Consider the following 23461-nt stretch of genomic DNA (forward strand, 5'->3'; position numbering starts at 1 on the left):
GAGTCTATTTAAATGTGCCGTTGTTGCGGTTGAAAATGTGCAATCTGGGTTAGAGAAATCATTTGCATATTTTGTTTTTGGGCTTGCATTTATTTGCAACTGTCTAGGAACTTGGGAATGTTTCTCAAAGAAGTGGGGATTTCCAGTCTTTGGAAGGAGGGACTGACTGTGCGTGTGTGTGTGCGTGTGCGTGTGTGTGTGCAGTACAAGTACGTGACTAAGACTCCCATTGCAGAGCAGTTTGTTCCATGCCAGGTTGTACTATCTTCTTGATTTGTAACACAGTGTATTGGTAACAAGCTCAGCTGAGTCCATGTAACCTCTTAATAAAACCTGGAATGGCTCAGACCGCTATGCAATGGGAGTCTTATTTCTATCCCTGTAATACTGTAATCCTAAGAAGGTTAAACCCATTAGCACTAATCCAGATAAGCATGTCTTGCAGTGGATCAGTGGGCCATGTTAAATTATTTAATGCCTCATAATGATCATTTAAACTGGACGCTGTAGGTAATTCTGTATCGGAAGAGCTGGCAACATTGTTTTTGTTTTTTTTTATGGGGGGGGGGGGGGGGTCCTGGACAGGGAACATCAGAGTTGTATCCCAGATAGAAAATCATTTTTCCAATCCCTTTCCTGTCGATCGTCTAATTCCCTGAACACTGAACTTGACCTACATGTGCAAAGTACAGATAGTCTCCATGATATCCTATCACTCGTCTGGCTGCACAGAGCACCTGTTCTCGGAGGTGGTTTTTACTCGCCTTATTCCCTGCCTCCGGTAGCACACTGGTTAGATCCTGCAATGGGGGCATGTCATTTATTCATTTATTGAAACCCTTTTTTGTGAATTAATCCAGTTTGAAATTAAACCAATGGGCAATGGATACTGTTCTAAGCGTCTGTGAGCAGGCTTCTCTACTGTGGTGTTTATTTTCTTAGCAGGGCTATGTTTGCAATCGGCAGGTACAAGTTTAGGAGATTTGCAGAGTTTGAATGACAGATCAGTAATGACAACTGCACAATGATTATGCAAAAATACCATGGTAAACTTTTATAAAGGTAGGAGTCATGTTAAAATATATATATATATATATATATATATATATATATATATATATATATTGAGCAGTATGTGCCTCGGAATAAAATAAACAAATAAAAAATGCATGCACTTTTAGCATTTCAAGGTTTAAATGGTATTCAAAGTTAAACACAGCTGAGAAGGAGACCGAGGGATCCCCAGTGATATTCAGGAAGCAATCAGTGGCAGGACTGTGCTGCTCTTTGGGACTCCACAATAGCTGCAGTTTCCATCCAGTGTGGAGGGGGGAGGAGTGCCATACGCTTCTCCTGAAAGACCCCTTTCTTGTCATTAGCCCAATTACGACCAAAAGTAGTTTCAGATGTTTCTTCTAAAGTATCTCCATTGTCACAGCAACCTTACCAGTTCTGCCAGTTATCCAGTTTATGACCTGGGGGGACAGTAGCATATCCGGTCTGTGTGGTTCACTACCGGTGCTTACCGATTCATTAAAGGTCATTGATTTTAAAGAGCATATTGTATTGGTATTGTATTGTCTTCTGCTGGTTCACAGTTTGACAAATAGTTTGGGTAGCACTTGTTTTGCAAAAATTGACCAAAACGCTTTGGCATTTGCCCCAAAATGCATGCCGCAGAGGGAAGGATGCTAAATAATTTCCGTTTTAATCCTATTGCAGTGTCGGACATTGGTGTCTTTGCCTACGTATGTAACGTGGGGGATTGTGTTGTATCCTGTGACTTGCAGGAGGCCAGTGTCCCTGCTCTTAGCCAGTGCTTTTAAACTGCGAGTTGTGTAACGCAGGAGAATAGCCTCTCTTGTTCTGCAGAGTTTGCCTGCAGTTTCCTGGGCCGGCAGAGCTTGCAGCGGGTCACTCTGGCACGGCTCTGGTGTCTCCAGCTCCAGCGTGACGGCCTGGCCCTGGTTGTGTGGGCGTGAGCAGGGAGGTGTCGCCGGAGACCGCTGGCTTCATTGTTTTATTTATTTTGTTTAAATGCATGTCTAATTCCCAGTTCATCCTGGGCAAGATGACAAGCTCCAGGGATTTATACGCTGTGCCTTTTACTGAAAGGTACGTGCATCTTCAACAAAATACAGGGCTAGATTCCCAAAGCTAGGTACTCCGAATCGTCATTAGCACAGTTTTGATCTGAATGGAAAAGGCATGACTGATTCAGCATTCATTAAACACATAAACAGCGTAATAATTTGATTCAAGCCTCTGAACTGAAAGTCTTGGGGGCGGTTTATTTGTGGTTGGGTAACTTTAGTGGGTGTGTTTCCCCTTTCTGAAAAATTGGAGTAAATAGGTGTGAGATTGTAGCCTGTAATATACAGAGAAGATCTTCAACTCTGTTCCGATATACTGTACAGTATTGCCTGTGTGGCCCATCCCCAACCGAAGATCGCCCGTCCCTTTTTTAAATATATAAACTTATGTTTGATCCAGACCAATACCTGGGTTGTCTGATCAAAGCAGAATGAAATTTACAATTGCACCAGTCCGCCCCCCGCCCCCCCCCGTCGCCCGTCTCCTCGTAACAGTTAAGAGACTGAAGTTTATTTGTTTTCATCCTCTGGTACTCTTTCGTACAGCAGCAGTTGTATGAATATGCGTTTTGTCTTGCACGCTATGCTGAACAGGACCTGTTCTTTCTTGGCTTTATTATATTAGTGCTGTTTGTTCATGTGCCCTGACAGCCATGACTGTCTGCGTTGTAGCCTGAAATGCAAGTCACAAGTGACTGAATATCAGGGCTGAACCCTGCCTGCTATTTCACATGAGGACCCCTGCCCATGTGACAACTTTCACTTTCACTTCATAGTAGTACTTCTGAAGAGCTTGCATTTAAAGAGGGGGGTGAGATCAAAGTTATTTTTTCTCCCACCAGCTGCAGTTTTAATTTCTGCGCCCTGTCCGTTGATGTCTTTTACAGTCTGTGTTTCGTAATGTACGTTTCCACAAGATTTCAGTCCTTGCAAGGCTGGATTTTAACTTCAAGTAATCTTTGGATGATTACCACTTTGTGGAATGAATAGATTTTAATTGGAAACAAGATGTGCAAACTCACAGTAGAATGTGCGGCAGCCCTGTGTCTCTGAATCCTATCTCTCTCTTCTCTTCCTCTCTATCTCTCTCTCTTAGTATGTGTTTACATGAGGCAGTAATCTTTATGGTTTCATTGAGGGTCAGCGAGTAAAGGGGGGTTTGCAGACTGGAGAGGCAGTGAAGGTGATGTGTCGGCTGCACAGCAGTGCCCTTGTTTGTCGTGATTGTATTGCCCTTGTTTGTATTTATTTAAAGAGTTTTCTATGTGTTACAGTCCTATATAATGCAAAAACGACTTTTGGACACTTGGTGTCTGAAATGCTCCAGCCCAGGTCCTACATTGGGTTATTTTGAATATTAAAGATGTCTGAATTGCACAACCTGTATGTTTCTGGTGGGATTAATGTACAGCTAAGGAATTTTATTTTGTAATCAATATTCAAAGTGGAATATCTGTAAGCGATGCACCCTTTGAAATTCCTGGGTCTCGATGTTGTCTTGAACCACAGTGTACACTTTTATTAAATGTTCCCACTTCTCCAGGCTGGAAATCGCACAGTTCCAGGCACACTGTGGGAGGGAGCATCATCAGTGCTGTTTCGAACCTGAGCTATTTCTAGCTGCTGTTACTGGTGATGGAATAATTCTCCAGTGCATATTTCTAGAGGTCGGAATAGGCAGGATTTCAAGGTTACTTTTCTACTTGAGAAAATTGTTTCTTTTTATTAGGGCATATTAACCCACAAAAGCCTGGTTTAGTGCTGCCTCTTTTAATAACAAGGCAGGATTTTTTCCATTCCTGGGAAACAGCAAATTCTGTTTTTCAAAAATGGCCAATTCTGTGGGGTTTTTCTCAACCACTTTATCACCTTATTAATAATGAAACATTTGAACATAAATATAATGTTTGTAGTTTATGTATATTAATAAATGTTACAACAATTCTTTTTATTTTTATTAAAGCCAAGATTTTCAACCAGACTCTTGTTGCTGTAATAGTAAGTAAAGCACCTGCAGACACTTCAGACCTGTCATAATGTTTATAAACATCACTTGGCTCATTGCTGGCATTAAAATAAGCAGGAAAACCTAAGAATGATATTAGAACAGTTGAGAAAACCCATGTCCAGCACTGCTGTGAGGATCGTGTTTACAGTCTTCCACTGACACTGTAGATCAGTCTACAAATGAAGGTGTTTTAAAAAGACCTGTTTATCTTACTGCTGGCATTACAATAACAGTACAAAATATTAAACAGTTATTAAAATCATCTTTGTCCAAGCCCTGTTAAAAATAACATTGCACAGCACAGTTTAAAATCTTTCCTATTCTTGGAGAGCTGAAACCTCTTTTTGAGCAAAGCATAATTATCCATCAGCTATGTTTTTAATGCGTTGATATGCTGTTAATTTTGCCGCCAGTAATGGACCAGTTGACCATGTGCCAATGCATTATGACTGGACCAAGTTCCAAAAAACTTGTTATACTTTACTGGATAAATTGAAAGTTGGAGTTTGTATGCAAGATCCTAATGCCGAGGAACACAAATGCGATGATAACCGACATTAACTGCTCACTAAGAGTCTTCAAATGAATTTGTCTTTTTTTTTTTTTGTGGTTTTGTTTCTGTGCAGCAGTCAGTTTGTGTAATAAGCATGGGAGAGAGGTGGCAGTAAACGTGTGTGGAGGTTTTCACGAATGGTGCAAAGCGAATTAATGGGTCAGCCGCAGAACGACCTGAACAGTTGTGCGTGCTCCTTGTTCAGGGTGCAGTCAGAGCTATAAGAAATGAAGTACATGAGTGGGCCGGGTAGCGCAGCAGGCTGCAGCCACTGCCCTTCATGCCTCTGGTCTGTACAGGCCTGGGTTTGGGTTCAAATCCAGATCGGGTCTTTAGTGAGAAGTTTGGTGGTCTCAAATGGACACAATTCAGGGATGAAAATAAGACTCTCGTTGCGTAGCAGTTTGATCCATTCCTGGTTTTACTATGAGTTTAATAAGACATACCTGAGCTTGTTACCTGTACACTGGCTAATCGAGTTGGTAGTAAAACCTTGGAAGTCATCAACACAGACATCATCTGTCAACACAGCCATCCACACAGCCACCCACACAACCATCAACACAGACATCCACACAGCAATGAACCATCCACACAGCCACCCACACAACCTTCAACACAGACATCCACACAGCAATGAACCATCCACACAGCAATGAGCCATCCACACAGCAATGAGCCATCCACACAGCCACCCACACAACCTTCAACACAGACATCCATACAGCAATGAACCGTCCACACAGCCATCCACACAACCACCAACACAGACATCCACACAGCCACCCACACAACCACCAACACAGACATCCACACAGCCACCCACACAACCACCAACACAGACATCCACACAGCCACCCACACAACCACCAACACAGACATCCACACAGCCACCCACACAACCACCAACACAGACATCCACACAGCCACCCACACAACCACCAACGCAGACATCCACACAGCCACACACACAACCACCAACGCAGACATCCACACAGCCACCCACACAACCATCAACACAGACATCCACACAACCACCCACACAACCACCCACACAGACATCCATACAGCAATGAACCGTCCACACAGCCATCCACACAACCACCAACACAGACATCCACACAGCCACCCACACAACCACCAACACAGACATCCACACAGCCATCCACCGTCAACACAGCCATCCACACAGCTGTCAACCGTCAACACAGTAGGGGTGGGCGATGTACCTCAGGTTGCAAAATCGTGTTTTCCAGGTGACTTTGAGTGTAAATAGAGACGCTTTGGGCAGGAGCTTGGCTCAGCCGGCCCACTCATTTCTAGCAAGTGTAAAATTATTATTTTTTTGGAAACCGTTTTTCACGGGTCATTTCAGAGTGCCCAGTCCCCCTTGAGTGACCCCTACATTGTTCTGCAAGTTTCAGTGACCGCTTCTCTCACGACGTTGCTCACCTGACCAGCGTTGGGAACCCAGTTTTGAAATCGCTCCACCATTGCATTCTTTGCATTGTTTAAATGTTTTTTCTTTTTGTTTCCCAGCTGAAGTCCCTGGGAGACTGTACAGCTTCCTGCTAGACCTGTTTTAAATTTCAATGCAGTCAGCAGCAACAACACCCTGTCTGAAAGTGGACTTTGACTTTAGCAACTTGCCGTGTCTTGAAATCAGTTTCGCTTTGTGTTCTGTAGTTTACAAAAAAAAAAAAAAAAACCTAGGCTGCCCTGGAGCCTTATCGCAGCTGCACAATTCAGCCATTGACAAAGATCTGACCTTTCGTACTGCATCGTTACTCTAAAAATGGGGCACCAGAATCGGGCACCTCCTTTCATCGTCCTTGACCTCTTCAGTCCAGGGAAACCAGACCACAGAAACCTGATTCTAAAGCAGCTTTCTCTGGGGGCTCCGGCTCTTTGGCAGAAAATAAGGCTGTAAGAATAAAAAATGAATTTCTGCACTGAAGAATTCCTTCTGTTCAGCTGTGACTGGAACTGTTGGTATCTTAACCATTTCAGGAACTGAAATAAGACTCCGATTGCACAGCAGTTGGATCCAGTCCCGGTTTTACTAGGAGTTTAATCAGACACACATGAGCTTGTTACATACACACTGTGCCTAATCAAGCTCTTATTAAAACCTAGAATGGGAGAGACTGCTATGCAGTATCTTATTTCCATCCCTCCATTAACACCAGGCTGTTTTAACCATCTATTGTAATGGGCTGCATTGCACTTGCCGTTTTACATCTAATGCTCAGATCATCTTTATTCAGTTCAAACACAAGCCTCTGTACATAAGTGCATTAGTCATTTGCATATGAACACTTGAATCTGTCATATCGTCTGTTCGAGCAGTTTGGCAAACTGGGGCGACGTGTGTTTTTTTTTTTTTTGCTTTGCTGCTGCTGGAAACTAACAGGATCTCTTAACTTGCTCCCACCAGCAAATGGAAACGGGGCACTGGATAGCTGGGTCAGCACAGTTGGGGGCGGCCGCGGAAGGCTGTCACAACTCCAGGTAACGTGTGAGGTTCAGCGTGATTCTAATGTATTAATATAGCAAACCCTGAGCAAAACAGGCAAGCGCAGCAGTTGGTGCAGCAAACGCATGCTTTAGGGGTTTTGTTGTAACTGTTAAACTATGAAACCGATGCCAAGAAATGAAATACACGAGTGGGCCGGGTAAGCGCAGCCTTCATGCCTCTGGTCTGTGGAGGCCTGGGTTCGGGTTCAAATCCAGATCAGGTTATTCATGAGAAGTTTGGTGGTCTCAAATGGACACAATTCAGGGATGACAATAAGACTTGCATAGCAGTTTGATCCATTCCTGAGGTTAAGACACACCTGAGCTTGTTACCTACACTCTCAAGCTCGTAGTAAAACCTGGGAAGGGTGAAACTGCTATGCAATGGGAGTCTTATTTCCATCCCTGCAATTGTATGTCTAGTATTGCCATATCTGAATGTAGCCAGTGCCACCCTCTGTACGCTGAATTCACATTGGGAATAGTGATATAGAACAAGGTCATGATGCATATTACAATGGGCTAGTCATACATGTTATGGTGCTGACATGGGCTACTTGGAAGATCAAATTGACAGCTGTATTTTGTTCCAGCAGAGCATGCATGAGATGGCATGGGGGGAGAACATGTACCCATACTAGCTGTAGGCGTCCTGCAGTAATCATCCATGGACTCCTTATTGGACTGCGATTTGCTGTGCTTTTGGTTCTGGGTCCCGGTACAGACCTCTGTCATGATATAGTGGAAGTGTCGAGATTCTCCTGTGCACAATGAATCTGTCCACTCCTTCTAAACAAAATGAAATCAATGAAATGCATAAATACAAAGCGCACTAATCTGCTACCACGTGTGTTCATTATCTGCAAGAAGTATCCCAGCATTGCAGAAGGTCAGGAGAGTCAGGACCAGCTTTTTGCCACTGTGCTGCTACAGCACTAGAACCCCAATCATTACTAATGCATGCTTGTCCTAGTTAAAGCAAATCTGGTCACCTCCGCTTTAAAAAAAAAAAAAATTCTGATGGCTTTCACATGGTATTTGCATATGCGCTGCAGCAATGCAAAGCAGTATTAGCCACTACATTTTCATAAACGGCATAGTACAGTTTCTAACCACTTCAAAACAAACGCACTAGGAGATTTGTGACATGAAATCTGGCAGCCATATAAAGGTGTGATGCATAATTTATAGAGAAGCTTCCATTATAAATATGACCCGGATAAATGGGCTGTGTGTCCTTATTTGGATGCTTTTAAAGTTTGACGCACGCCCACGGTGTTACAGCAACTCTCAGGTTTGTTAATCTGACAGCCCTGTGAAACATTATTGCCTGCTTTCACAGACCCTGATTAGCTCTAATCTTGGACTGCCTACCTAATGTTATCTTGGGAATTGCAGCTCAAGATTATTGTTAAACAGGTACTGACAAAACACCCGTAACCATTACAAAACGAGTCAATAAAACATCTGATTCCAGGCAAATCTTGATCAACTAAATGTGATATTATTATCAATTATTATTATTATTATTATAATGATGATGAATTGGGGAATAGATGATCCATGGCATTCTAAATGAAATCGCACTGTTTCAATGTGTTTTTTTGTTTCCACATTTTTACTGTGGATACCCATTCTATCCAAGATGGGACGACTCTCGTTAATCAACTTTTAAACCACCCTCAATAGGTAATCCGAAATGTGAAATACAGAAGTGTCGGCCATCGCAAACAAATGATCCCTAAAACAAAAAAACTATAAGGTGTAATGAACGACAGCACAATGCTGTTTCTGTAAGATAATTCAGTGCCAGGTACGCGGTTCAATTGCACTGAGACTTTGCCCCTATTGCATTAATAGCTCTCTGCATTGGTTTAGCTCTGTGCAAAACCGATACTCCAATAGCAGTTTTAAAGCTAAGTCTGCCTCGCAAACAACTGCAATTTGGAGGCATTTCTGGTGATAGAGAGCAGATTGGAGTAGATCTCGACAGACTGCCACAGTCATCTGAGAATGATTCTGGACAGGTATGCTGGATAGAAAATGCAGCACTGTAAATGTAAAAACACAAGTGTCTCTCAATGTCCTTCATATGTAAATTATATATATAATATATAAAATGCGCACATATGCATGATAAGTCCTGGTTCATGCATGTTAGTTTCCAAGGGGTTGCATCCCCAGACCAGCAGGTTAGCAATACGCTGTTACCCCAGGAGCCACTTCCTCGTTTGAGCATGTGCAGGAAAGTGCGCACTGTCAGGAAAGGCCACGTTTTAAAAATAGAAAAAGCTAAATTAGAATTTTATTTTAAAAACTCAAGGGATTTACTGTGAACTAGTGAAGATTGTTATGGGACGTCCCGAGCTGGAAGATGGTTTAAACACTGGAAAGCCTTTCTTTAAATCGCTACAATTAACGTTAAAGGCACATGCCACAGTCACATGTGTTTTCTGCAGAACAGGTCCCCCTGTACCTTTTAAAGAGGGTTGCATAAGGTAGGTCTGTCGATTATGTTTTTGTTGAGTTTGAAATACAGGGTATGGATCTGTGTTACATTTGTATATGTTGTCCATCCTCCCTAAGTCCTGCTGGTAGTCAAATTGCATAGCTGCCAATTTTTGCAGCTTTACTTAGCTGGTCTTCTGAGCTTTTGTGAAGAAAGTGCTTGGGGATAGGGAGATGAAGGGGGGTAGCATATGGCCAGGATTTATTGCTGTGTTTTTTTTATACATATACCCTCCACTAAAGCTTTAGGCTTGTACCCACTTTCTCTGTTTGAAATGAGTGTTTTGTAACACTCTCGCAGCTTTTTGTTTTTCAGATTGAACACTTCTGAAACGCATGTTAGGATTTTCCCTGTCCAGCTCGGCTCCTTTTCTGGTGTTTTTTTTATTTTATTTTTATTTAGCTCCTTTGCATTGGAACTTGACTTCTTTCGGGTTAAACAATGCAGCCTAATTAGAGAAGTTCAGCTATGAGTTCCGATCACGTCTAGAAACCTTGCTTTGCTCTGCGTAGTTTCGGTTTTAGTACTGTACCGTGCCATGAGGTGCTTGTGTTTTGTGCGACAGGCATGTTAATAGATACTGTGTTTATGATACAGCAGTAGTTCAGTATTAATAAGCTCAGTGTTCTACTGTGCTCCTCTCTCTGCACATTCTCTTGCTTGCTTCACGAATCTGCATACCACTAGCTGCCTGCCATGGAGCGTTTGGTTTCAGGCCCCAACGTGTGTGTTTTATTATTTCATTTATTTTTTTTGCTGTTGCAGGAATGCAGGTAAGACTGATTTGCATAGTAGTTTCACCCATTTTCGGTTTTACTGCAAGCATGATAAGTCATGGTTTCTGTGTTACAAGCTCAGGTGTGTCTTATTAAACTTGCAGTAAAACAGGAGTGGATCAAACCGCTATGCAGTGAGTCTGATTTCCATCCCTGTGTGGGTTTTTTATTTTTATTTAATAAATTTTAACTTGCATGAAATCCCGGAGGCAGTGCTGTGTTTAATCTGTCTTTTATCTCTAGTGTGTACCTGGAAATGTACACGAGTATACAAACAGCAGATCCGATTCGAGCTTTGTGGTTAACCTAGCGGGGGTTGTGTGGAAGTGTCTGTCTAACACACCAAACCGCCCAGAGGTTTCGTCTTCTGCATTTTGTGGTTTGTCACTCGTAAGCTGCTCTGGTTATCAGATCCTGTGGAGATTAACCTGTTCGTGTCCCACTTGTAAATTTGCAATACGTTTTTCTGCAGGTTGCTTACTGTACGCAGTTGTGATTTGCTTTGCCAGTGGTCACCAAATGCACATTTTAAATCTGCACTATAGTGGAGATGCACACACACAGGGTTGTTGGCTGCTGAAGGCCTCGCTTGTTGAGCTTTGGTTAACCAAACCTTCACGGTGTGACACTATGGAAACGAAAATGTGCTGTGTTTTATTTACTAAGTAAGGCCATTGTAATAATAATAGCAATGCTTTTTCTAAAGTTGGGTAAATGAGGTAGAATTTATATAATGTAAATAATAAAAAATAGTCATCCTGAAGTACCATTTCAGAGATGGGAATAAGACTCCCGTTGCATAGCAGTTTGATCCATTCCTGGTTTTACTTGGACTTTCAAAAGACACTCCTGAGCTTGCTCCCTATGGCTGATCAAGCTCGTATTAAAACCTGGGATGCTACGCGGTAAGGGTATGAATATAGAGAAAGCTGACCATTTGAAAAGGGTCTCTATAGAAGGGTGGGATTCATCTGTGAGGTCTCTCTCTTGACCGGTGGTCTTGAATATCGTTTGCCTGCTTGTGTTTTCCCAGGAACGGGAGAGAGTGGAAAGAGCACGTTTATCAAACAGATGAGGATTATCCATGGAGCTGGCTACACTGACGAGGACAAGCGAGGCTTCACCAAGCTGGTCTACCAGAACATCTTCACTTCCATGCAGTCCATGATCCGAGCTTCGGAGACCTTGAAAATCCAGTACAAATACGAGCAAAACAAGGTACGGGCCAGACCTGCCCAGAGACACACCGCACAATACAAACCAAGATCCGAGGTTAACCCTTTCAGTGTTGGAGGGACCTCCAGGTCCCACCTTGCCTTCGTGCTGTATGTTAATGTAGACCGCTGGAACCTCACGGGATTTCTAAGTCCCAGTCGGGGAGTTTCTTTATATATATATATATATATATATATATATATATTTTTTTTTTTGTGTCCTGTTCTCATCCTCAATAACGGAGTTTGAATTATGTAACTTAATTTCGACAATTAATTCGGGAGATGTGACAAGGTGTGCACCTTCAGCGAATCACTTGGCCCACGTTTATCTACCTTGTAACCTTCATGCTAGTAGTACTCAAGATCTGTCGATGTTTTAAAGTAATGGGCGATCGCTCGTCTCGTTGACGTTTGTAATGCGTCGTGTTGTTGCTGAAGTGGTCTAGCCACTAGGGATTCGGATGCAGGTAAGAGCCTCTTTTTGTCTGCTGTGACCCAGTCCCTACTGGAATGAAGTAACATTATAATGTGTGTGTTTTTTCGTGTAGGTGCTGGTTTATAACCGCATATCCTTCACAGGGTGTGTTTGTGTGCAGAAATCAATGTATGATCTTTCACAGTGCACTGCGTCGTAAAATGGTCATGTGGCCTGGGAGAGATGATTCTTATCGTTCAAAATGTACCACAAAAGATAACCGCCCTGTGTACTTCTGTCCCCTTGTTATCTCTCTCACGTGCCGGCTCTGAGCTGTGTGTCAGGCTCTGGCTTTATTTATTTAACCACTAGAGAACCCATGAAACCAAGCGATCCTTCATATCCCCGCTCTGAGCAGGGATATCGTTTCTCTTGTCCTCCCCACGCGCTCAGAGTTTTCCTTGATCATCTTTTTTTAAATAATCCAATATTGATATACATTAGAAGTAATCCAATATGATTAATGACATATACTCTCTCTATATATATTTTTTTCTTGATACATTAAAGTAATACATTGGGATGGTATTTTAAGAGAAATCTTGAAATGCTACAAACTTGCCACTGGGTAGAATGTCGCTCCATGATCCTTTGTTGCGGTTTTGCTTCCCACATTCCCACAGTTTAATTGGAGTTCCATCAGAATTGCTTCCTGCTTCTGTGGTTGGTGGTGTTTAAAACGATTTCCTATCGTAGTAGTTGGTGCCTGTCTATTGATGGTCCTTCAGGTTTGTTGCCTCCCTGTCTGCACCCTGTTTTGTTTCTCCGCAGTCCAATGCCCTGTTGGTTCGCGAGGTGGATGTGGAGAAGGTCTGCTCTTTCGAGCACCCCTATGTAAACGCAATCAAATTTCTGTGGACCGACCCTGGAATCCAAGAGTGCTACGACCGGAGGCGGGAGTATCAGCTCTCCGACTCGACTAAATAGTAAGTACGAGGCTGGATCGGGGACAGGAAAGGAACACGGTGGGGCTGATCGAGCTGCAGCTGTCGACAGTATAGATGGAAAGCCGCTGCTAGTCCCTGGCATCTGATCTCTTCATCTTGTTCTGTGGTTCAGACTCAGTCCAGTGGTGGAGCTGGAATCCCATTTCTGTAAAGTGACCTCTATTGCAAAGGTGTCGGGAATGCAGCACTTTATCTGTAGTGTCGTATTTTGAAACGTTTGGCTCTCCTGAATCAAGTGAAAGAGCACCAAAACAATGTCAGGACAGTAAAAGGTGGACCAGTCCTAGTGCTGCTAAAGCTTTAATAGAATGTGTTTTTAAAGCATCAATTAGCACTCCTTTAAATGTATCACAGACACAATTGTAATGTGAAATACTACAGGGCTTCTGTAGCAGTCGACTGAAATTACAACTTTAAGCTTAGAGCAACATGCCAGCCCCAGGAATAAAATAATATTTTAGTGTGAATGTTCTTCCATTGGTAATAATTCATCAGTACTAACATGTGTACTGGAGTCTGCAGCGGGGTGACTTGGTGTACTGAGAACTACATTTCCAACAATAGAATGAGTATTGGGTTAAGAAAAGTCTCCCTGGGGAGAAAAACTTCAAGCTCAAAGCTATGAACTTATTTAAAGGCTTGTGCATTTTACTTATTTAGTTATTTTTTAAAGAAATGCATGAAATACAAAGATTTAAAACATTTGTATTCTGTCCAAATGCAACTTTTGGTTTCACGGGCCGCAGAAGAGGGTGAAAGCACAGGAGAGGGTGAAAAAGTAAAAAATAATAATAATCTGACCCCGATTTACACTAGCAACAGATCAAAAATATGCGTAATAATTAACACAGTCTTTTGCTCAAAGATGTTTTAGTTTTATTGATGAGCTTGTATAATAAAAAATAACAATACAAATAAATGCAAGTGGCTGCTGTAATTTTGTTAATGTTGGTTTTATCAAATAAATGTGATGTTGGTGCAGGGGTTCAAGAATTCATCAGGATAGCACCTCGGAGGGGCCCAAGTGAGGGGTGTGCTAATTGCTGTCCTGCTTCATTTATATAAGTTGTGTTCCTGTGTTTTCTCCCTGTTTGTAGCTATCTAAGTGATCTGGACCGTATAGCGGAACCGTCCTATCTCCCTACTCAACAAGATGTGCTTCGGGTTCGAATCCCCACAACCGGGATCATCGAGTACCCCTTCGACTTGCAAAGCATCATTTTCAGGTACAAGATCAACAGCAAGGTTACTCATTCAGTGCTCACTCATCACTTTATAAATCCGATTTTAATTATTCTTTATTTTTGTTTTGTGTTTTGCAACTTTGCGGGCGGGTTGGGAAAACTTCCAACTTTTATCTAGTATACATTTTATATTCATATATATGAATATAAATATATGTAAACTTTTTCTATATATGTTTTGCATTGCTGGATGTCAGGGAGGGACCCCACCTATTATTATTATTATTATTATTATTATTATTATTATTATTATTATTATTATTATTATTATTATTATTATTATTGGTAGTAGTTCTTGATTATTGTAAAGAACCTTTTCAGTCCTTCTGTATTAATCGTTCCTAATGAAATCATTCACCACGGCTTGTCATCATGTTTAATATACAAATCATTTTATTTTTAGCTGTAGTTTTCTTTTAAGGAGAAGGGTGTTGGTTGATGGCATCGGAGTTTAATGTCTCACCAACAGAATGGCGACCTCTGCTGGCTGACCCTGGAACAGCCATTCGTACTCTGCAGCCCCTCCTTTTTACTGTGCGGTTTCCTGTGCAAGCAGGGACCTAGCCTACTTTTTAATCAAAGGCTTTACAAAAAAGGATTGTGAAAACAAAGGATTACTGCGCTTCATAATGGCCAGTCCCCCTGCCTTTCACCTTTTTCATGAGCGCCAGGAACAATACAGTAATATTACAAACAAACAAGGCGGTGCGAGTAGGACTTCCTGTCACGCTGCAGTCCGTGAGGACGGTTTTAAGTGGTGACGCAAAGGGTTAATAAAATAAAATTCCCAGAAGATTTCAAGCTCGTGTGCTGTCGGTAATAAAGTTTAAAGGATGCCATTTCAGATGTCCTACATCAGACCTCGTCTTTTTTTAAGTAGGTCAGTCTCTCACAGGAAAGGAGGTTGCTGGATGTGAAGGAGCGTTATTTTAGGCAGCTGTTTCTGGAGGCTTCATTTATCAAAGCTGCTGTGTAGCGCCGAGGCGTTGGGGAACAGAATTACCTTCCAGAAATAATATGTAATTCTGTGGACAGCCTTGGCGTCGGTTTAACTCCTTCCTGATGCTGCGGCTGCTTTTCATTGTTTCAGAACAGATTTCAAACATGTTTCCTCCCTGTGCTTACAGCTGGTGTCCTCCCAACACTACCCAGCCTGCTTTTCAGCTGGTCCTTGTGGAAAAGCAACCTCGCATCAGCGTTCTGTTTCGTATATTATTTTTACTAAGCAGTACGGCTTTATACAAAATTGTTATTCCATGGTTCCATGGTAAAAATCTGACCTGGATTAAGCAGCACAGCATGACCTCCACAGTGGTTTTATTTTCAAGTTGTTTGTGTTTACGGAGACAGGGAAGCCTGTTCTGTTTGTGTTTTTATTTCTTTCTCCAGTGTGTGTGTGTGTGTGTGTGTGTGTATAGAGCAAAAGCAGTATCGCTTTTAAGAAACCTCAAGATCTCATTAAACATTTATTCTTAAGTGCTGTGACTGGGTCAAGCAGTGCAGCAGCCCCTAGGTAACGGCCTGCTGGGCTGATCTGGGGAAATCGTTTTAATTTTTTTTTATTTATTTATTTTTTCTTCTCATAATACACTATTCAAATGCCAGTGCATTAACGCTTGCTGGCCTAGAATGATGACAGGAGTATAAACTTCCCATCAGATACATTACAGTGTTTTAAAAGACTGTAAAAGTAGTCTGTGTCTCAATTAAATGTTAAGGCTTTAAGGCTCCACCCACACATCCATGAAGTTCAGACCACCTATGAAACGCGCAGCTGTTTAACGCGTTTGCCTCGGGGCTCGAGCTCCGAGGAAGCTTTGACAGGTGTGATCTCTGACCCGAGGAAGGTATCCTCACAGGGCACAGAAGAGAAGATGAGGGGCGACCTCTCTCTGTAGAGAAAGACAGTAGAAAGAGCAAGTTACATAGATAGACAGAGATACAGAAACACAGTAGATATAATAATAAATAATAATAATCTTTATTTTTAATATGGCGCCTTTCACAATGCAAATTGCCGCAAAGCGCTTCACATGAATAAAACAAATATTAATAAAAGAATGCAAGAAAAGCAATAAAAACTAAAGAAACCCACAGAACAGTAAAACAAGGCAGGGAATAAAGGGGGCATCATTTTAGCATCGAAACGCTCCATTATAAAAGAGTGTTTGTAATCTTGTTTTGAAAGCAGTGGCTCGCCATGGTAATGCTGACGCTAATATTTTACAGCTGTATTGATGAGGCACCCATTATTCTGCTAAGTGCATGGGAGTCCAATGCACTGTATTGCTCTGTGATTACATTGATGCACCTGTAGAACATTTTGTAAAAATCCTAACAATAACTCTTAATGGAAACCCTTTTCTCTTATTGTCCTGGTCCCTCTCTCCCTTCTCAGAATGGTGGATGTGGGCGGGCAGCGGTCTGAGCGCAGGAAATGGATTCACTGCTTTGAGAACGTGACGTCCATCATGTTCCTCGTCGCTCTCAGTGAATACGATCAGGTCCTGGTCGAGTCTGACAATGAGGTACGGTACCGAGCCCGGGGGGGGGGGGGGGGGGTACTCTCTATGTCTCTCTGCTCTCTGTGTCTCTGCTCTCTCTTTCCTCTCCATCTCTCTCTTCTCCTCTCCTCTCCACCTCCCATCCCCTCTCTCTGTCTCTCCCCTCCTCTCTCTTCTCCCTCTGCTCTTTCTCCTCCTCCCCTCCTCTCTGTCTGTCTCTCTCTCCTCCCCTCCTCTCTCCTGTCTCCTCTCTCTCTCTCTCTCTCTCATTTTTACTCTTTCTCCTCTCTCTCTCTCTCTCTCTCTCTCTCTCTGGGTTCATATGGATTTCTTATCTGACCACCCATCTCTTCAGAAGCTTTTAAAACCCTATTCCCATGGCAGCAAAATGCTGAAATAAAAGGGTGGTGAATTCTGCAATTGTTCAACATGTTGTGACTGTCCCTGCGCAATTGAAGGGTATATCTTGAGCTGCAGGTCATGGCAGTGATGTGTGTTTTATTTCAGGGCGGGGCTGTGACAGATGGAATTGGTAAGTTGCTAAAATCCTTTGTTTGGTTTCTAATTCCTTTTTTTTTTTTTCTCTCCCCCCCCCCAGAATCGAATGGAGGAGAGCAAAGCGCTGTTTAGAACGATAATCACATATCCCTGGTTCCAGAACTCCTCCGTCATCCTGTTCCTGAACAAGAAGGACCTGCTGGAGGAGAAGATCATGTACTCCCATTTAGTGGACTACTTTCCGGAGTTTGATGGTAAATCTTCTGTCTAGAACTTCCACACTCCCTTCCCAGTTAGAGCGCTGCTTCATTCTCTTACCTTACTTTATTTAAATTCTCCAGTAAAACATATCGGTGAATGCACAAATGTAGGGTGATGGGTTATGACCATCTGTAGATCAATTATTAATAGATCATTTCTTACCTTTTTAGTAAATTCATTCTTACCACCTTGGCTTTTTTACTAGGTCATTCTTTTTAAAGACATTTCAAATATGATTACTATAGAAGAAACTGTCTCTGTTGCTTGCTGTGCTGCACTCGGCTAAGGAAGGGATTAGGCTCCTGTAGAAATCTGCTGTAGTAATTGTGGCGAGATCCTTCCTTGACAGGTGGGGTAACTGTTGGGTTTGGTTGCTGCTTGGCTTTGCCTGTCGGCTGTGCTGAAATGCACGAGTCACTGGTAACCAGAGAGGTGTTTCTGTACACATACAATAGCAAGAAGAGGTATTCCCTTTACGAATCCAGAGCCAGAGTAAAAATACTGTCCGGCCGGGACTTCACTTTTCTTTTTCCAGTTTTTAGTTTTGCCCAGGGATACGGTTAGTGCTGCTGACACCTAGTGGTACAAACCAGGAATTTGAAAGTGCTGTAATTGGCAGGTGGGCAGAGTTAATTTCATATGAAAGCTTCTCCAATGCATGGCTTCATTACCTCACCATGCACGGTGTGCGTATGTAGTTGACAATCGACTCTCTTAAAAGGAATCTGTTTTTTTTTTTTTTTTTGTATACAACTACAATTCCTAATGCACTGTTCCATTTCTTACATGCTTGTGTTCTGTGTGATTCTCCTATGGTACCCAACAAAAAAAACTAAAAATTTTTGCAGGGATGGAAATAAGACTCCTCTTGCATACCGGTTTGATCCATTCCTGGTTTTACTACATAAACACTGTGGCTAATCAAGCTTGTTTTAAAACCTGGAATGGGTGAAACCGCCAAGCATCTCCTGTAATTGTCTAATAGCTCTATCTGACTCTAGTCGGTGCCATGCCCTGTACACTAAATTCATATTGGGATTATTGATGCAGGACAGGGTAATGATGCATATTACAGCAGGCAAGCCATAGATGGAACGAGCGAAACTGCTAAGCAATAGGAGTCTTATTTCCATCCCTGAACGGTACGCGACACAGGAAGCAGTGTAATGTTCTAAGAGGTTTGGATGATAAGTGATTGTTGTAAGAGGATTGGATTGCACAGCGATGGGTAACGGAGCGACGGCCCTGTTAACGACACGAGTTGTTTCGTAACCCGCAGGTCCCCAGAGAGATGCCCAGGCGGCCCGCGAATTCATCCTGAAGATGTTCGTGGACCTGAACCCGGACAGTGACAAGATCATCTACTCTCACTTCACCTGCGCCACGGACACAGAGAACATCCGCTTCGTGTTCGCCGCAGTGAAGGACACCATCCTGCAGCTCAACCTGAAAGAGTACAACCTGGTGTAGACCCCCCCCCGCCACGCGCCACAGAAAATTAAAATTATAATAAATACGAAATCAAATCTATATATTGCTGAAAATATTTTAAACCTTTTTAATAACAACATACAAACAAAACGCAGTGCTGCGTCGGATCTGTGCAAGTTTGTAATTCGATGGCAAGTCGTCCACAGAGCTTCTCTCGATAAATGAAAAATCTACACGTGTACGAAAGAGAAGCTTTTAAGATTGAATTGAGCAGTACATCGGGGGTGGGGGGTGTATCCATATTCATCTCTCTTAGTTCAGTATTGATGTTATTTTAATTATGGGCCAATCTGTACATTTATTTCAGCCTACCACAACTACTATGTTATAATTTGCCAAACAAGCTTGGGCTAATTTTTTGTTTGCCCCCCCCCCCCACCCTCCCCCCTCTCATTGCCAAATTTAAACACTGGACCAACTGACCTGCCCTGACCCCATCCCCATTCTGTGCTGTTTTAAAGACTGGCCACTAAACGTAGATTTTGAAAACCAAAAATTATAAACAAACTCACTATGTGGTGCATGTGATTTTATCATTTTTAGGGACAGTTCCGTCCCCCCCCCGTCCCCGTCCCCCAGGAAATAACCCAACCATCTGAAGTGATTTCTAATGATGTATTTACTGTTTTTAATTGATTTCTTCTTTCTTTACGTATCAATCATAAAGTGTTGATACTGTGATTTGTGTTTATTTTTTATTGACGTATTAAAAACATAATTAGTAACTTGCTGTTCTTTACATTCATGGACTACAAAGATGGGAGGAAAACAAGCAAAAGAAAAATAAATAAATAAGTCAGAAGACCAGGAAACGTGTTAAGTTATTGGAGGGGGAAGAATGACCTCTGGTTTTATTTTATACAGTTTAAATTTAAAAGAAAAAAAAAAAAAATCTTCTGTAGGCATGGTTTAGAAGATTTTAACCAAGATTTAAAAAAATAAATCATAATTTTATTTATCTAATTTATGGACCAGATTATATATATATATATATATATATATATATATATATATATATATATATGTGTTGAGAGAGAGATGTAGTTTATATAAAAAACACCTCTTCCACACAATTCCCAGGCAGAGGTTGACGTCTCGACTGCTGTAAAAACTTCTTGTGTTCGGCTAAGTAATCAGTTTTATTTTATTTAACTTGGATGTCGATGATTGTTGTTGTTGTTGTTGTTATTATTATTATTATTATTATTATTATTATTATTATTATTAGTTTAATGTGAGGTGGCAGTTGAAATGCGTTACAGATTTAATTCATGGTCTCTCTTTTTTTTTTTTTTTTTAAATGCAAAATAGGAAATGTAAAGAAAAAAATGTGTATTCACTCTCATCAGTGGGTGAAGTCTAACCTGCCCCTTGTCTGCTTGTAGTAGTATTATTATTATTCTTCTTCTTATTATTAATGTTGATATTATAAAGAAGCTTGTCCTGCTATGAGACAGCTGTTGAAGTCAATGAATTATACTGGTACTTGCAGTCTTATTTTTTGCAATGTACTCCGGTAGTTTTTTTTCTTTTTCATTACAAGGGCTAATGAGGGGCTCTGTGAACAGCCTAATAGAAACAGACTGGGTCGTGCGTCGCGGTGGGCTTCACTGTTGAGAATGGGTGGGATGGGGAGGCATTGCTGCAGATTTGGTGCACGAACGTTGGGGAGACTAACTGGGTGGCGTTTTTGCAAAATTAAAATAGTGCCAATTCACAATTTCTTAAAATACTTTTAAGAGATGCAGTATCAGTTTTTAGAATTTTAAGGAAACGATTCTACTGACATCTTGCACAGCAGATGCATTATTTCAGATATTAGTAATAATAATAAAGAAATACGAATCCAGTAGTGTTTCTTTGTTTGTTTATAATTGCAGATCTATTTTGTCCTCCTCGGCACATCCAACACTAATAATCCAAGTGTAAAGCTTCACGCTCAAGTTTATGAAGCCTCTGTAATCCTGCATCTTGTGTCCTAAAAAAGGTTTCTGCATCCTTGTAAAAAAAAAAAAAAACAATAATTTATATGTTATTGTTTTCTTTCTCCTGAAGTGCTAATCCTGCCAAAAGACATCATGTGTCAAGAACTGTTCTGCTGATCTGCCACAGTCGGTTGGGTAAATAACTGGGTCTCCCCCTTGCCTCTGTAGTTGAGTGCGTCCGGTATTCAGTATTTTTCCTTGCAACTCTTGACTTGTTCAAGAAATGTATTTAATTCTAACCACCCCCGGTTAAAAATCGATGCTGTCCGAGACTTTTTAAGGAAATATGTAATACAGGAAACGTCCGGCTTATCAGCGTCAGCCATGGCATGAATAGGATAGACAGGGAAGCAGTGGGTTTATTTCATCATGTAGCAGAAATACACACACACACACACACACACTCTTTTGGGGGTTTGGGGGAGGTTAAGAGGTGAAATGTTCATTAGTATCCCGCGCAGAATGAGTTTTGGCTTTTAAAAAAAAAAAAAAAAAAAAAAAAAAAAAAAAAGTTGTAAACTTTTTTTAAAATGACTTCGTTTTTTGAACTCCTAACTGGGTTACCTGTACAGTATTAATTCTGATCACTGGTTACAACAAAACAAAAAAACAACACTAAAACAAAAAAATATATATATAAATAAATTAAAATATATAAAAAAAATAAAAATAAAGTGTGAGTGGAACGTTATTAAATTTTAAATATGCATCTTAATAAGCTTCTCAGTAATACAACACTATATTGCCATCATATATGTCTGGAATGCAGTAGACGTTCCGTTTTGGTGTTTTGAAAGTTTGGTGTTTTGAAAGTTAAGATTTAGTGTCTGAAATATAATTTTTTTTTAAATCTAGATGTATAGAAATCCCATCTCATTAAACAGGTTGTATAGCCCTGTATACAGATGCATTGTGTGTGTATGTATAGGGATCTTAATGCATCCGTTTAATTTTCCTGACCTTGCAGTAATTTATTATTTGATTTTCAAGGTATGTTTTTACATTCCCCATAAACTGATCCATCATCATTCAGCCTCTCCTGCTTTTCGGGGGGGCAATTTTATTGTTCTCTATTAAAATATGTGCCATGTTTGGAACAGTGGGCTTGGTTCCCAGAAATGTAAGGACTTTTTTTTTTTTTTTTTTTTTTTCTTAAGTATGTTTTGATTGAAGTTTGAAACCCTTTACAACGAGAGGGTTTGGAAGATGTATTCTCATTTGTGTTTAAAATGCTGTTTGACATCCGAGAATGTGCTTATATATATAAATCCTCCTTAAAGTTTTGTGAATTGGGCCCAGTGTCGGGATTGGAAAGGTGCAGCATTTATTTTTTTTGTTCTTCAGTGTCATAAAAATCATGTTGAGCTCATCCAAAAAAAAAAAAAAAAAAGGGTGGGGGAGTTGGGGGCGACGACGTCTGATTTGTTAGCCTTTTCCTGCTCTGTTGTCTTCATCTTTTTATTTTTTATGATTTCTCCCATTAGGCATTAAGTGTTTTATTTTTTATGATTTTTTTTTTTACATACCTCAGGTAACTGCTTAGGCAGTTCCAGACACACTTTGTCACCAAATGGATTTTTAATGTACTGCAAATGTGCAACAACTTCTATAAAATGTTGATTTGGTTTAAATTCTATTGTTACAATCATGCTCAATAAAATGTAAATTCCTTAACCCTTTATACTTTATTACCCCTCTTCTATTGTAGGGCCTGACAGCTCTCAAGCTAGCCTTCATCATCACAGCTAATGTAATGCAGTGTGTGTGTGTGTGTGGATAGATACAGATTCACAGCTAATGTAATGCAGTGTGTGTGTGGATATGGATAGATACAGATTCACAGCTAATGTAATGCAGTGTGTGTGTGTGTGGATATTGATAGGTATAGATATGCAGAAAGCCACTTTCCCTGCATCCATTTCTATCTGGTAGAGATGTTTTATTAAAGTGATGAAGCCCCAGCAATGTGTCTGACTGGGTACAGGCCTTGTTGTGTCTCATTTTATATATATATATATATATATATATATATATATATATATATATATATATATATATATATATATATATATATATATATATATATATATATATATATATATACACACATTCATGATGAAGGAACCAGTCTTGCAAGTTTAGCCCAAGAGGTTTTAAACTCTGCATTAACACATTTTTCTGTTTTTGCAAGGAACCTGTTAATCCGCCTTTTGTTTTTTTTAGGATTATGATAGATCGGACTATAGTTTATATACACTAAAACACATGCACACATATTCCCTGGTGATCCTGTAGGGGGCACTGTTTTACACAAGTTGGGTTTGCTTCTGGTAAAGCGTTTCAATGCAGCAGTAAAGAGACTCCCAAACTTAATTAAGCACCT

The 23461-nt window shown here is 40.9% G+C and overlaps 1 protein-coding gene across 1 annotated transcript in view; it reads left to right on the forward strand.

Annotated features, from left to right (window-relative positions):
* LOC131721841 (guanine nucleotide-binding protein subunit alpha-11) overlaps window positions 1-22759 on the forward strand; it is a 24657-nt gene extending 1898 nt beyond the window's left edge. Inside the window, exons 2-7 of the mRNA XM_059014880.1 lie at window positions 11490-11674; window positions 12920-13074; window positions 14193-14321; window positions 16738-16867; window positions 17442-17595; window positions 18882-22759. Of these exons, the coding sequence (XP_058870863.1) occupies window positions 11490-11674; window positions 12920-13074; window positions 14193-14321; window positions 16738-16867; window positions 17442-17595; window positions 18882-19072 (944 nt within the window). The 3' untranslated portion in view covers window positions 19073-22759. The remainder of the gene's footprint in view (window positions 1-11489; window positions 11675-12919; window positions 13075-14192; window positions 14322-16737; window positions 16868-17441; window positions 17596-18881) is intronic.
* Window positions 22760-23461: the final 702 nt, after the last annotated feature.

The sequence above is a fragment of the Acipenser ruthenus genome, chromosome 49, assembly GCF_902713425.1.
Source record: "Acipenser ruthenus chromosome 49, fAciRut3.2 maternal haplotype, whole genome shotgun sequence".
Taxonomy (NCBI): domain Eukaryota; kingdom Metazoa; phylum Chordata; class Actinopteri; order Acipenseriformes; family Acipenseridae; genus Acipenser; species Acipenser ruthenus.